This window comes from Dipodomys merriami, unplaced genomic scaffold (genome assembly GCF_024711535.1).
Source record: "Dipodomys merriami isolate MVZ:Mamm:240054 unplaced genomic scaffold, mDipMer1.0.p SCAF_44, whole genome shotgun sequence".
Lineage (NCBI taxonomy): Eukaryota > Metazoa > Chordata > Mammalia > Rodentia > Heteromyidae > Dipodomys > Dipodomys merriami.
In genome coordinates this window covers 102,480-116,298 of record NW_027206002.1, presented here as the reverse complement: position 1 = coordinate 116,298, position 13,819 = coordinate 102,480, and the positions used below count along the sequence as shown (strand labels likewise).

General features: G+C 48.5%; 1 protein-coding gene across 5 annotated transcripts in view; it reads right to left on the bottom strand.

The window, feature by feature from the left end:
- LOC138807879 (TNFAIP3-interacting protein 1-like) overlaps positions 1–13,819 on the bottom strand; it is a 53,285-nt gene that overhangs the window by 10,974 nt on the left and 28,492 nt on the right. For all 5 annotated transcript variants that reach the window (XM_069993662.1, XM_069993664.1, XM_069993660.1 and 2 more), the window contains 5 exons: positions 12,244–12,338; positions 10,141–10,264; positions 4,777–4,866; positions 3,647–3,712; positions 3,313–3,444 (listed from right to left, as the gene is read on the bottom strand). In XM_069993662.1, the coding sequence (XP_069849763.1) occupies positions 3,313–3,444; positions 3,647–3,712; positions 4,777–4,866; positions 10,141–10,264; positions 12,244–12,338 (507 nt within the window). The remainder of the gene's footprint in view (positions 1–3,312; positions 3,445–3,646; positions 3,713–4,776; positions 4,867–10,140; positions 10,265–12,243; positions 12,339–13,819) is intronic.

Here is a 13,819-nt window from a genome sequence, read left to right as displayed (position 1 = left end):
CACAGGGTTGGTTAGCAGGGAGCCTCTCCAGGAGCCTGAGAGTCCCTGGGAGCTCCCGTGCGGCCTGCCCCAGCCTTGCTCCCTCATGCCTACTCTCCTCTGCTCCCTCTCCCACTGCCATGTTGCAGTACTCACCTAAGGCACTGAATGTAAAATATTATATGTGTCAGTTTTCTGGGGAGAAAGGCATAGTTTCCACCAGATTGACAGAGGGGTCTTCTGTGATTCACAGAGAGTGATGAATGGTGGGAACCTCTACAGGTCCTCTTATAGTCTCTGTGTCTACAAAAGGGAGAACGCTCAAAAGAGATAAATGTGGCTGGGCATGATGGTGCACCCCTGTAATACCAGCTATCTGGAGACAAAGAGGATCGAAGCTAACCTAGGCAGAGTTAATGCAAGACCCTATCTCAAGAACAAAAGAACTGGGGCATGCTTAAGTGATAGAGCTTCAGATTCTCAGTTAATACCTAGTCCCACCTAAAAATATAAAAAAGACAGACGCAAATGCAGCACATGGCAGAAGCACTGGGGAACGCAGCAGGGCAGCGAGTCCTAGCCTCTTTATACAACGGGATGGGGACACGTCCAGAGGGGAGACGGCTCAGCCAAGGCCGGAACCCCTGTTCCTAGCTGTACTTCTCTCCCGCCCAAGGGTGGGGCAGCATGGCGCACAGCAAAGATAGGACACACCCAAAAAAGACGGTTTCTCTGTGCACAAATGAAAGCAGGCCCAGAGAGAGGAAACTGACCACTGTGGTGACCTGTGGGAGGAGGCTGGGGAGGGCCGAACGTTTCACGGTCCCATCACATGGATTCATGCGGATTAGGAGACAGACCACAGGATCAGGGTCCACCTAGCTCTGTATGACCTTTAAGTGCACACTGTCCAAACCAGCAGTGAGCTGTGTCCAATAGAGAGGCTCAGGGTAGCCTTGGTGAGAACAGTCTGTCCTGATTTCCCATTGAAGGGCTCCAGGATAAAGCACTACCTCACTTGCCTGCATCCAGATCTACAGGACATGCTTGGGTTTGGAAATGTCCCACTTCCCCCAGCAGACAGGCAGACCCCAGATCCCAAGGATTGCCTCATCTGCTCAAGTGAGAGGGAGCAGGGACCAGGGCCAGCTGTGTGCCCCAAATGCTCTGCCCTACCAGGGAAAACACAGGCAGTGACCTCCTCCTCCCGGGCTAATCCTTAGAGGAGGACCTGGAGAGTCACAACCTAAGGAAGAACTTCCACACCCAATCCACAGTGAGAAGGCCTTCCTTAGGCCAGGCAAAGCCCATTCCTACTTCTCACAAAGGCACTGGGAATAAAGTCCCTGGATGTCAAGAGCCCTGCAGGGAGTCTCTCTGCATGATAAGCTTGACTATCTCGCTGGAACGTCTCTCTAGGCTATTTACAGAATCTGGTCTTTGCATCCTGCCCCAAACAAAGACCAGGTAGCTGCTATTGACCACCTTTTCACATTGCCCTAAGCAAGCATCCTGCAGCTGCTACGCCCAATGAAAAAGCTTCCTTATTCTAAGCATATAAATACCCCTGTGTGAAAAATAAAATTTGGCAGCTTGATCAGAATCCTTGTCTTGCTGTCCTTCGTGTCTCTTGTCCCTTCATTCCTTCTCGCTTAGGTTCACCGCCCTCGTTGAAGTCCTGCGGGTCGGGACACCTGGAGTCTGGGAATCACACGCACCTCCCGTTTTAAGTGAGATAAAGTCTCACTATGTAGTTCAGGCTGGCCTCAAACTCATGATCCTCCCATTTCAGCCTCTGAGTACTGGGATTATAGGTATTCGCCACTACATCCAGTTGAGTTTTTTTTTGGCCAGTCCTGGGGCTTGAACTCAGGGCCTGCCTGGGCATTGTCCCTGAGCTTCTTTTGCTCAAGGCTAGCACTGGAGCACTTGAGCCACAGCACCACTTCTGGCTTTTTCTGTGTATGTGGTATTGAGGAATGGAACCCAGGGCTTCATGCATGCTAGGCAAGCACTCTACCACTAAACCACATTCCCAGCCCTGGCCTTTCTTCTTTTAGCTGTCCTAGGACTCGGAAGGGCTCTGAATAGCACCAGTGACATGTATAGAATAGATGTCATTTCTTCAAGGACTTGCTCCTGCTTCCCACTAAATGACTTGGCCCCCACCGGCCCACTCTTTCTTTTCTGCAGCTTTTTTTCCTTGCAGTAGTAACCCACTTTTCTGTATTTGCTTTTACCTAGTCATGTGGCATACATTCCCTGACAAGGGTAAGGCTGGCCAGTCCATGCTCAATCTGATGCCTAGCACAGTACCTGGGACACGCTCTGAGGGGAAATACTGAGAGGATAAATAAATGAAATTTTGTCTGCTTCAGCCTCCTGCCTACAAAATACAATCACTACTCTGAGCACTGAGCATCAGCCTAAGCCTGCTGTGTCTTTCCTTTTTGGTCATGGGGCTCGAACGCTGGACCTGGGTACTGTCCCTCAGCTCTTCAGCTCAAGGCAAGTGCTCTAGCACTTGAGCCACAGCACCACTTCCCATTTTCTGGCAGTTTATTGAGGTAAGAGTCTCATGGACTTTCCTGCCCCGGCTGGCTTTGAATGGTAATCCTCAGATCTCAGTCACTTGTGTAGCTAGGATTACAGGCACGAGCCACCGGTGCCCAGCTTTGTGTCTTCCTTGTTGCTCAAGGCTAGTGCTCTACCACTTGAGCAACAGCTACACTTCTGGCTTCTTGCTGGTTAATTGAAGACTCTCATGCCTTTCTTGCCCAAACTGGCTTCAAATTGCTATCTTCAGATCTCAGCCTCCTGGGTAGCTAGGATTACAGGTGTGAGCCACAAGTGCCCAGCTTGTATCTTTCATATTATCTGCTTCTCTGCTTGGTTTCTCAGTCTGTAAAGTTTTCTCTGTGTGTCTGGGTGTGTGCACACATGTGTACTCACGCATGCTGGTCCTGGGGCTTGAACTTGGGGCCTGAGTACTGTCCCTGAGCTTCTTTTTGCTCAAGGCTAGCGCTTTACCACTTGAGTCATAGTACCACTTCCAGCTTTTTTACAGTTTATTGGAGATAAAGAGTCTCACCCTGACTGGATCTGACTGTGATCTTCAACCCTGAGTAACTAGGATTAGCGGGAGCTAACCTAACCTCCTCCATTTTCAGGAAGGAAACTGAGGCTCAGGGAGGGCAAGTGCCTTTGTCTGGAGCCACACAGCCCTTGACCTGTGTCTAGAACCCTTCAACTCCATCCCTGCTCATGGATGGCATGCACTCTTGGCTACCCAGGGAGAGGAACCTGGACCCACAGCGTCAGCATCTCACTTGCCTCCTCCATTTCGATCTTGGACTTGGCCAAGAGGAGCTTGCGGTCAAAGTCACGCTGCTTCTGCTCCCGCTCCGCCTCCAGGTCAGTCACCTGCTTCTGCAGGTCCACCAGCTTCTGACGCAGCTCAGTGATCTAGGTTGAGGAGCAGAGGCCATGTGTGAGCAATGGTAGAATGTAGCAGCACCACACCCCACCCCCACACTGTCGCCCAGCTTCTCCTCCCAGCCATGAGGGGTTGGGGTGGGGGTGGGGGGCTCAGCTCAGTCCCCTCTAAGGCTCAAAGCTGCTGAGAAGGAAGTGGCAAGATGAAAACTGGGTATTCCTGAGCCCTTACCTTCTGTTCATACTGCTGCTTCATGGATCGGAAATGATGGTCCCACTGCTTGTTCACTTCCAGCAGCTGTGGGGAGAGGCTGGGCTTAAAAGGGGAGCAGGGGGCTGGGAAGGTGGCTCATGGTAGAGCGCTTGCCTTGCACGCATGAGGCCCTGGGTTTGATTCCCCAGCACTACTTAAGCAAAAAGAAAAAAGCCAGAAGTGGTGCTGTGGCTCAAGTGGTAGAGCGCTAGCCTTGAGCTGAAGAGCTGAGGGACAGTGCCCAGGCCCAGAGTTCAAGCCCCATGACTGGACCCCCCCCCCCAAAAAAATACAGCAAAACGTTCAAGAAATGGAAACAAGAGTTTCTGTTCTCATTTTTACTGTTTGCTGGCACTGGGGCTTGAACTCAGAGCCTGGGCACTGTCCCTGAGCTGCTTTTGCTCAAGGGTAGCACTCCACAGCACCACTTCTGGGTTTTTCTGTTTATGTGGTACTAAGGAATCAAATCTAGGGCTTCATGCAAGCACTTCAGGCAAGCACTCTACCACTAAACTCTATTCCCAACCCTCATTTCCTTTTGTACAGTGTCTTCTATTCTCTCATTCTCTCCCAGTCTCTCCCTCCAGTCTCCAACCATGAGTTGTATAGTTTACTTTCATCGGTGTCCAGTAAGCTCCACTGCTGCACTTTTTTACCCTTTGACCCTCAAGTACTATATCCTCCCCACCTCCCAAAAATATACATATAAATACACCATACATAAAGAACTTTCTTTGTGCTCAAGGGCTAGTGTTCTACCACTTGGACCACAGATCCACTTTTAACTTTTTGTGGTTAATTGGAAGTAATAGTCTCATAAACTTTCCTGCCCAGGCTGGCATTGAACAATGATCCTCAGATCTCAGCCTCCTGAGTAGCTAAGATTATAGGTGTGAGCCACTGGTGCATGGCTTTTTTCTTTCATTAAAAAAACCAAACAGCAAAATGGGCTCATCAGCAGTGTGCCTGCATAGCAAGTGCAAAATCCTGAGTTCAAACCCTACTATCACCTACACCAATAAACAAGCAATAAGGTATACTGGATTCTCTTAAGTTCTAACAGAACACTAATCATAGGTCTTCCCTGTTCACCCCTTCAAGCCCTCTACCTCCATGCGCTGCTGCTCCAGGATCTTCACTTTCTTCTCTGCTGCACCCAAGGCCACCACTTCTGGAACCTTCCCTGCCATTACACTAGCCTGGGGAGAAACACAGAGGGTCTTATCCAATGCTTTGCATAAACATTTCCTCCCAGCCTCTGTGTGTGTGTGTGTGTGTGTGCGCGCGCGCGCGCGCGCATTGGTCCTAGGACTTGCCCGGGTCCCAGCCTGTGTGTGTGTGTGTGTGTGTGTGTGTGTGTGTGTGTGTGTGTGTGTGTGTGTGTGTGCATGCGTGCGTGCGCACTGGTCCTAGGACTTGCCCGGGTACTGTCTCTAAGCTTTTGTATTCAAGGCTAACATTCTACCACTTGAGCCCAAAGCCCCACTTGTGGCTTTTTGGAAGTTTATTGGAGATAAGAATCTCACAAACTTGCCGGGCGCTGGTGGCTCACGCCTGTAATCCTAGCTACTCAGGAGGCTGAGATCTGAGGATCGCGGTTCAAAGCCAGCCCGGGCAGGAGAGACCGTGAGACTCCTATCTCCAATAAACCACCAGAAAACCGGAAGTGGCGCTATAGCTCAAGTGGTAGAGCGCTCCCCTTGAGCTGAAGAGCTGAGGGACAGCGCCCAAGCCCAGAGTTCAAGCCCCACGACCGACAAAAAAAAAAAAAAAAAAAAAAAAAAAAAAGAATCTCACAAACTTTCCTGCTCAGGCTGACTTGGAACCATGATCCTCAGATCTCAGCCTCCTGAGCAGCTAGGTCTACAAGCATGAGCCATTGGCACCTGGCCTTTTCCTCCCATTCTTTTTTTTTTTTTTTTGGTCAGTCATGGGGCTTGAACTCTGGGCCTGGGCGCTGTCCCTCAGCTTGTCAGCTCAAGGCTAGCGCTCTACCACTTTGAGCCACAGTGCCACTTCTGGTTTTTCTGGTGGTTAACTGGAGATAAGAGTCTCACTAGCAAGGCACTAGTGGCTCACACCTGTAATCCTAGCTCCTCAGCTGAGCTCTGAGGATCATGGTTCAAAGCCAGACTGGGCAGGAACATCTGTGAGACTCTGATCTGCAATTAACCAGAAAACTGGAAGTGGTGCTGTGGCTCAAGTGGTAGAGTGCTCGCCTTGAGCTAAAGAGCTTAGGACAGTGCCCAGGCCCAGAGTTCAAGCCCCATGACCAACAAAAAGAAAAAAGAAAAAAAAAAAAGAAGTGTCACTCCAGTTAGAATGGCTATAGTCAAAAACTTTTAACAACATATGCTAGAGGGGATGTGGACAGAAGGGAACCCTACTGAATTGTTGGTGGGAGTATAAACTTGTTCAACCACTTTGGAAAGTAGTATGGAGGTTCCTCAAAAGACTCCACATAGAGCTCCCCTATAACCCAGCAATCCCACTTTTGAGCATTTACCCAAATGATTGCAAACAAGACCACACTAAAGCTACCAGCACAACTATGTTTATTGCAGCATTTACCATAGCTAAGATATGGAACCAACCCAGATGCCCCTCAGTAGATGAATGGATCAAGAAAATGTGGTATATATACACAATGGAATTCTATGCCTCCATCAGAAAGAATGACATTGCCCCATTTGTTAGGAAATGGAAAGACTTGGAAAAAATTATATTAAGTGAAGAAAGCCAGGCCCAAGGAAACATAGGTCCCATGGTTTCCCTTATTTGCAATAACTAGTATATGTCTGAGAAAAGCAGAAAAGGTCAGATAAGATGATGTTAAGTGAAATGAACCCCAAGATAAGGACATAAGTGGTTTTTTTCTTTCTTGCTATTGTTTCTAATGTATTTATAAGGTACCACGTGATTTTTTTTTTATTGCTTTGTATGTCCCTCCCCCATGATATAACCCGTTTTCATTGTATGTGATGTTGGTATGATTTGGGGAGGGGAAGGGGAAAAAACAAATTGTTTAAATAGGGATACAGGTTGACCCACTGCAAAGTTATGTCAAAAAATGAACTTTACAATTTAGGCAGGGGAGGGGGGGAGTGTAGTTGTGGAGATGGGAGGGGAGGGAAGTGATGGTTGGGGGAAAACAAAGGAGGAGGCAACAATGCTTGATAAGAAATGTACTCATTACCTTGCTCATGTGATTGTAACCCCTCTGCACAGTATTTTCACAATAAAAACTTATTTAAAAAAAGCATTGAGGGGCTAGGAAGGTGGCTCAGTGGTAGAGCGCTTGCCTTGCATGCCTGAGGCCCTGGGTTCGATTCCTCAGCACCACATAAGCAAAAAGAAAAAAGCCAGAAGTGGCGCTGTGGCTCAAGTGGTAGAGTGCTAGCCTTGAGCTGAAGAGCTGAGGGACAGCGCCCAGGCCCAGAGTTCAGGCCCCACAACTGGACCCCCCCCCCAAAAAAAAAAGCGTTGAGGTGGCATATTGGAACAGTCTAGGAGTGTGGCATACTGGAACAGCCTAGGAGTGTGGAATTGAACACTGACTCTTATCTTTACCCTTCTGGGATGCTGGCCAGACCAGGACTTTTGCTCTCTCTGGGCCTCAGGATGTGAACATGAATCAGAGGCTGGTGGTTTCTGCACTTGCATGGGGGACCTTTCATACTGGAGGTCACCCTCTGATTCTAATTTTTCCTGGAGTCCTATATCTCTGTTCTCACCTTTTCCCTTTTAGCCCTCCTTCACATCTCCCCTCCAGGCTTGGGGTGAGGTGTAGAGTCAGAACTTGTTAGGCTCAAGTGCCCTCTACAGGCTGACGCCTGTAAGCACACCTATGATGCTAGAGGTCAGGCATACAGGGTAAGGTTGCTTCCTTTGAGAAGGGACAGAGACAGGCCTGCCCCCTGGGAGCCTGCGGACTCTTGGACCAAAACTATGCATAGCTGAGAAGGATAACAGCTCAAGAAAGGGAGAAGGAGGAGGATGCTGAGACCCTGGGTGATGAACCCCGAACCTTCAGACAGAGGAATCTGTGGAGAAGTAAATACAGCCAGCCACACAGTTGGCAGACCCAGATGCTGGTCTCAAATCTACCTTAAAAAGCAGCAGCTAAGGGCCTGGGAAGGTGGCTCAGTGGTAGAGCGCTTGCCTTGCATGCTCGAGGCCCTGGGTTCACTTCCTCAGCACCATATAAGCAAAAAGAAAAAAGCCGGAAGTGGCGCTGTGGCTCAAGTGGTAGAGCGCTAGCCTTGAGCTGAAGAGCTGAGGGACAGCGCCCAGGCCCAGAGTTCAGGCCCCACTACCGGACCCCCAAAAAAAAAAAAGCAGCAGCTAAGCCAAGCATCAGTGGCTCTACCTCAGTATTAGCTAATTAGGAAGCTAACTTACAACAATCGCAGTTCAATGCCAGTTCAAGTAGACAAATCCATGCGACTCTTATTTCTGATTAACCACCAAAAAGGCAGAAGTGGAGCTGTGGCTCAATTGGTAAAATGCTAGCCTTGAGCAAGAAAACAGTGCCCAGGCCCTGAGTTCAAGCCCCAGGACTGGTGTACATGCTTGCATACTCTCATATACACACATAGACAGCAATTAGTATTCACCATTTATTATAGTAAATAAGCTACTTTTTTTTTTAATGTTTTGGTTGGTCGTGGGGCCTGAACTCTGGGCCTGGGTGCTGTCCCTCAGCTCTTCAGCTCAAGGCTAGCGCTCTACCACTTTAGCTACAGCACTACTCTGGTTTTTTCTGCTTATGTGGTGCTGAGGAATCGAACCCAGGGCCTCATGCATGCAAGGCAAGCATCTACCACTGAGCCATCTTCCCAACCCAATAAGCCACTCTATATGTACTGTATCAACGAATTCTCCCAAAAATTCCTGAAGGTGTATTACCATCTTAGAGGATGAAGAGGAAGTCTAGGTCCAGAGTTTGTGTAACTTGACCAAGGTCTCAGCCCTGTCACAGGTAGAGCCATGATGAACAGACCTTGGCCATGTGGCATGTTTCCCACATCTGCTTGATAGCAGATGACACAGAGATCCTGACTGCATGATGACCCTCCTGCTGCTACTGAAAATACAGGAGTCATCCTAGTCCTGCCTACCATTTAGTAAAAGGAGGCCCAAATGAGATCATGGCTTTGAATTAAGTTATTAAGATAATTACTTCTACTACTATATACATGTAAGATTATCATTAAGCCCTACAGTGCAGCTACTAAACCCCATTTAAGGGAAAACAACAACCATATGATAGAGGCGAGACTCGGGGGACAGGGGTGAAGAGAAGGTCGGGGCATTTGGGACCTAGTTGTGCACCAGAGTGGGGCCTGGAGGTTGGAGGGGAAAACAGAACAGCCTGTGGCATGACCAGGCCACACGGATGCGGTGACGCCATCTTCTCTCCATCTCTGGGGCTCTACGGGCACAGGATTGTAGGAACTCAGCAGGATCCCAGTTCTGTCCCCTATATTTGACTTTTAGGAGTTGGCCTATGGGGTTATGGAGCCTGTAACTTAAGCAGTTCTGGGCAGCATCCCAGAGAATGGGAAGGTCTGGAGGGCTGAAGGTAGAAAAGAATCCTAAGACACGTGCACCTCCATGTTTATTGCAGCACTGTTCACAATAGCTAGGATATGGAAACAACCTAGATGCCCCACCACAGATGAATGGATCCAAAAATTGTGGTATCTATACACAATGGAAGATTATGCAGCCATTAGAAATGACAAAATAATGGCATTTGCAGGGAAATGGATGGAGCTAGAAGGAATCATGTTGAGCGAGGTAAGCCAAGAGCGAAGAGACAAACGGTACATATTCTCCCTGATAAGTGGATGCTAAATCCAAAATGTTAGGTGATACGACAAAACTAACAGGAGTTAAGAAACAAAGAACTCCCACTCATCTGGTCGAACCACTACTAAATATCCCCATGCTGCTAATCACATGTATGGTGTATAACATGTGAACACTGTTATATGTTACAGACTGAGATAGACAATTTGCTCCAGGAAAGCTAGAATTAACTTGTGACTTTAAATGAGCATCATTATTCCACAATACTGTGAAATTCCGGAAATTATGTAATCACTTAATCACAATCAAAAAAAAAAAAAAAAAAGAACCTCGGGGAAGGTAGGGAGGGGATGGTAGGGGGAAAACAATGGAGGGGGTAAAAATGTTCAAGAGGAAGTGTACTCATTGCCTCACTCATGTAACTGTAACCCTCTGTATAGTATCTTTACAATAAAAAAAAAAAAAAAGAAAAGAATCCTAAGGAATGGACATGCTAGGGAGGCATATATTGTAGATCAAACCATGTAACCACCATCTACCAATGAGACAGAACCTTCTACCAGTTTAATGGTGTGCAGAAGTGCAAGCCTGTTGTTTCTGGAGGTGGTGAACAGACACTAAGGTCTGAGATGCTACAGAAGGGATTTCTGATCACATACCTGCTGCTGTCCAGCCACTCCCTTCTTGTTGGCACCCTCTATCTTTGGGGAGCCTGGGTGCCCAGAGGCACCCTCTTTGTTGCTGCTGCTCATCAACAACTTCTTGAGCTCCATATTTTCTTCCCTGTGGTGGAGACAAACAGAGGAGTCACAGTGTGTCTAGCTCACTGGACAAGGAAGCCTCAACCCAGGCATGTGACTTTGGTAGAACCCAGTGCTAGGTGCAAGCTACCCTGACAGTCTCTAATCCTCAATGGCAGGCTGTCTCCAGTGGGCTGCTTATATACACGAGATCTTCAGGATATACTCGAAGTCTGCATTCAATAACCCATCCCCGACCAGTGAGAAAGCTCCACCAGTTACCTCCAAATGGCCTTGATGGAGTAGGGGAACAAAGGAGCCAGCTGGAGGCTCAGAGCCTATGGTGGCCATGGTCCTTTACCATTGCCTGTTAATTTGCTTTCAGTTTCACTGTACATTTAGAATAGGTAAGGATGGATTCCATTTACTCCAGTTAAAGTTTCCTTTACAATTATATATATATATATATATATGTACATATATATATATATTTTAGTTAGTTAATTTATTTTTGCTGGTTCTGGACACTGTTGCTTAAGACTAGCGCTCTACCACTTGAGCTACCATTCTATTTCCAGCTTTTTCAGTGATTAATTGGATATAAAGAGTCTCATGGACTTTCCTGCCCAGCCTGCTTTGAAGTACAACCCTCAGATCTTTTTTTTTTTTTTTTTTTAATCAGTTGTGGGGCTTGAACTCTGGGCCTGGGTGCTGTCCCTCAGCCGTTCAGCTCAAGGCAACTGGTCTACCACTTGAGCCACAGTGTCACTTCTGGTTTTCTAGTGATATTGAAGATAAGACATTCTTGCCCGGACTGGCTTTGAACTGTGATCCTCAGATCTCAGCCTCCTGAGTAGCTAGGATTACAGGTGTGAGCCACTGGCACCCAGCAATCCTCAGATCTTATAGCCACTAGCGACTAGCCCCTTTATAGTAATTTCAAGTAGAAAGATGAATTAAAGTAAAACCTTGTGTATACAGTAAGGCAGGTGGTAACAGGAGAGAATGAAAGTAATTGGGATTCAGGGAAATAAAGAACACAGCAGTTCAGGTTCGCTTCACCATCTGGGTTCCTACTCATTAGCAACACCAAGAAGTGAAGTTGTTTCCCCAGGCCACACATTCTTCCTTCTAATACATCTCTCTCTTCCAGCCTGGGGTTTCATACTCCTGGATGGAGTCAATGTGGCATAAAACCTCAACTGTTTAGGCCACCCGAAAGTAAATAAAAGCATGCTGATTAGAAATGACAATGGCTCAGTACTTCGCCATTATGTGGCCACATTGAAGTCTGTATTACTTCTGTTTGTTGACTGACTTTAGGAGGGAAAGTCCTTGCTGTGGTACAGGTGTCTCCTACATGGACTGAGCTCAGTTGGTGCCTAATATATTCCAGCATATTACCCAAGACATTACCCAGAGCACAGGCAGAAATCGTGGACACCGTTACAATTTGCAGAGCAAGGAGATTCAGGTTCCCATTGGGAGTCCCTGCACCTTTCTGAGACCTAGCCTCCCCTCATATGCTGAGGGGTTGGGCCCCCATGATCACAGAGGGTGCTCTGAGTTCTGACAGTCAAGGTCAGGTGTGATCTCAGCTGAAATGCAGACCCCGCATCTCACCTTAGACCACCACCTCAACGTTGAGACAGGAAGGCTAGCCCTTCATCCACATCCTCAGATAGGCCCGAGACCCACTGACTAGTCCAGACAAGGGATGGCACAACAGTGGCTAGCAGGGACAGAAGAGTCGTGACCCTCTCCCAAACAGCCAGCCAGAGGACAGTCAGCAGGCTAGGGAGTGGGTCTGAGGGTGGGGGCAGTTTGTACCTGCCTTCTCTACTCTCCCAGGTAATCAAAGGGCCCAGGAGAAATTACCAACGGAGCTAGAAAAGACCAAGAGATCTGCATTTATCCAAGCAGAGCTCTGAGCATGAAGTTTTTGGGGCCCTGAATCCTCATCCTTAGAATCAGTGGAAGGCATCAACTCCTGCCTACCCTGCTCTTGGGGCCTGGGCTTACCGCAGCCTTTCTGCAGCCTGCTCCCGCTGTTCCAGGCCCTTGTCAAGCTTGGCCTTCAGGGCCTCATTCTCCTTGCGAAGCTGTTCACATAAGGTCTGTGGGGAAGACAGGTGGATGGGAAGGGAGGGTTAAGGAGGGGGTACATCCTAATACAGGCTGACACAGGGGGATAAGAGACTGGAGGGCAGGGTGCCAGTGGCTCACACCTGTAATCCTAGCTACTGAGAAGGCTGAGAACTGAGGATCATGGTTCAGAGCCAGCCAGGGCAGGAAAGTCCCTGAGACTCTTATCTCCAATAAACCACTAGAAAACCGGAAGTGGTGCTGTGGCTCAAGCAGTAGAGCACTCGCCTTGAGCTGAAGAGTGCAGGGACAGCGCCCAAGCCCAGAGTTCAAGCCCCATGACCGACCAAAAAAAAAAAAAAAAAAAAAGAGAGAGAGACTGGAGGTACCTCCAATGTCAGATCATGAAGGTAGGTGGCATCCAGACCACCAGCACCATCTAGGATCCTTCGGGCATCCCTTGGGGGCCAGCTATGAGGATGCCTGTGCAAGGGTCAGTCGAGGCCTCTGGTCCTCCCTATCAGATCTCCCCACTTTCTCCCCTTCACCACTCTGGCTGCCCTCTCCTTTAGGGGTATTCAAACAAGGTCTCCACAGAAAACAACTCCCACATCCTGCTGTCAAGTTACCGCCATTTATCTCGCTCCAAGTCCTCTGCTTTTACTTTTATGAGTACTTGTCATACATAAAGCCAAATGAAGATGGTCATTATTTTCTTAAAGTCCAGCCCCTCCCTGCATTGGTCTGTGAGCTCCCAGGAGGGCTGGACCCTCCCACCCCCACTCTCATTCACTGCCCTTAGCTCAACTTAGTCAAAGCACCACAAGACTGAGTGGCTGAATAAATGAACGAATGGACAAACACGCGAGTCCCTGGAAGTGTGAGGGCACTTCCAGTGTGCAGACACTTCCAGTGCGGTCACAGGTGAGTCAGGAGACAGAGCGCCCTCCCAGCATGGCTCATACTGCATTTCCAACACTTGTCCCTTCCTCTACAAAATAGGGATGAGTGTTCCATCTCTACCTTCTTTTGGGGCTGCTGTGTCCCAGGCATACTGATCACTTGATGGAGAACCATGCAGTGATGGCTGGCTAGCCTGGGGCCTCCCAGGTGGGTGGGGAGGGGAAGGTGCTGCCAGCCATGTGGGTGCAGGGTTGGAGAGAACAGCTTAACCTATCACCAAATGTCCACTGAGAACCTAAGGAGTGCCGGTCTTGCAGCGGTGCTTGTCCTAACACTGTGAGTCAGCTGCCCCAAAGCTGAGTAACTTATCTCTATTTTAGAAGTAGAGAGGGCTGGGAATGTGGCTGAGTGGTAGAGTCTTGTCTAGCATGCATGAAGCCCTCAGTTCGATTCCTCAGTACCACATAAACAGAAGTGGTGCTGTGGTGCTGTGGCTCCAGTGGTAGAGGGCTAGCCTTGAGCAAAAGCACCTTAGGGACAGTGCCCAGGCCCTGAGTTCAAGCCCCAGGACTGGGGGCAAAAAAATAAAAATAAAATAAAAAAACATCAC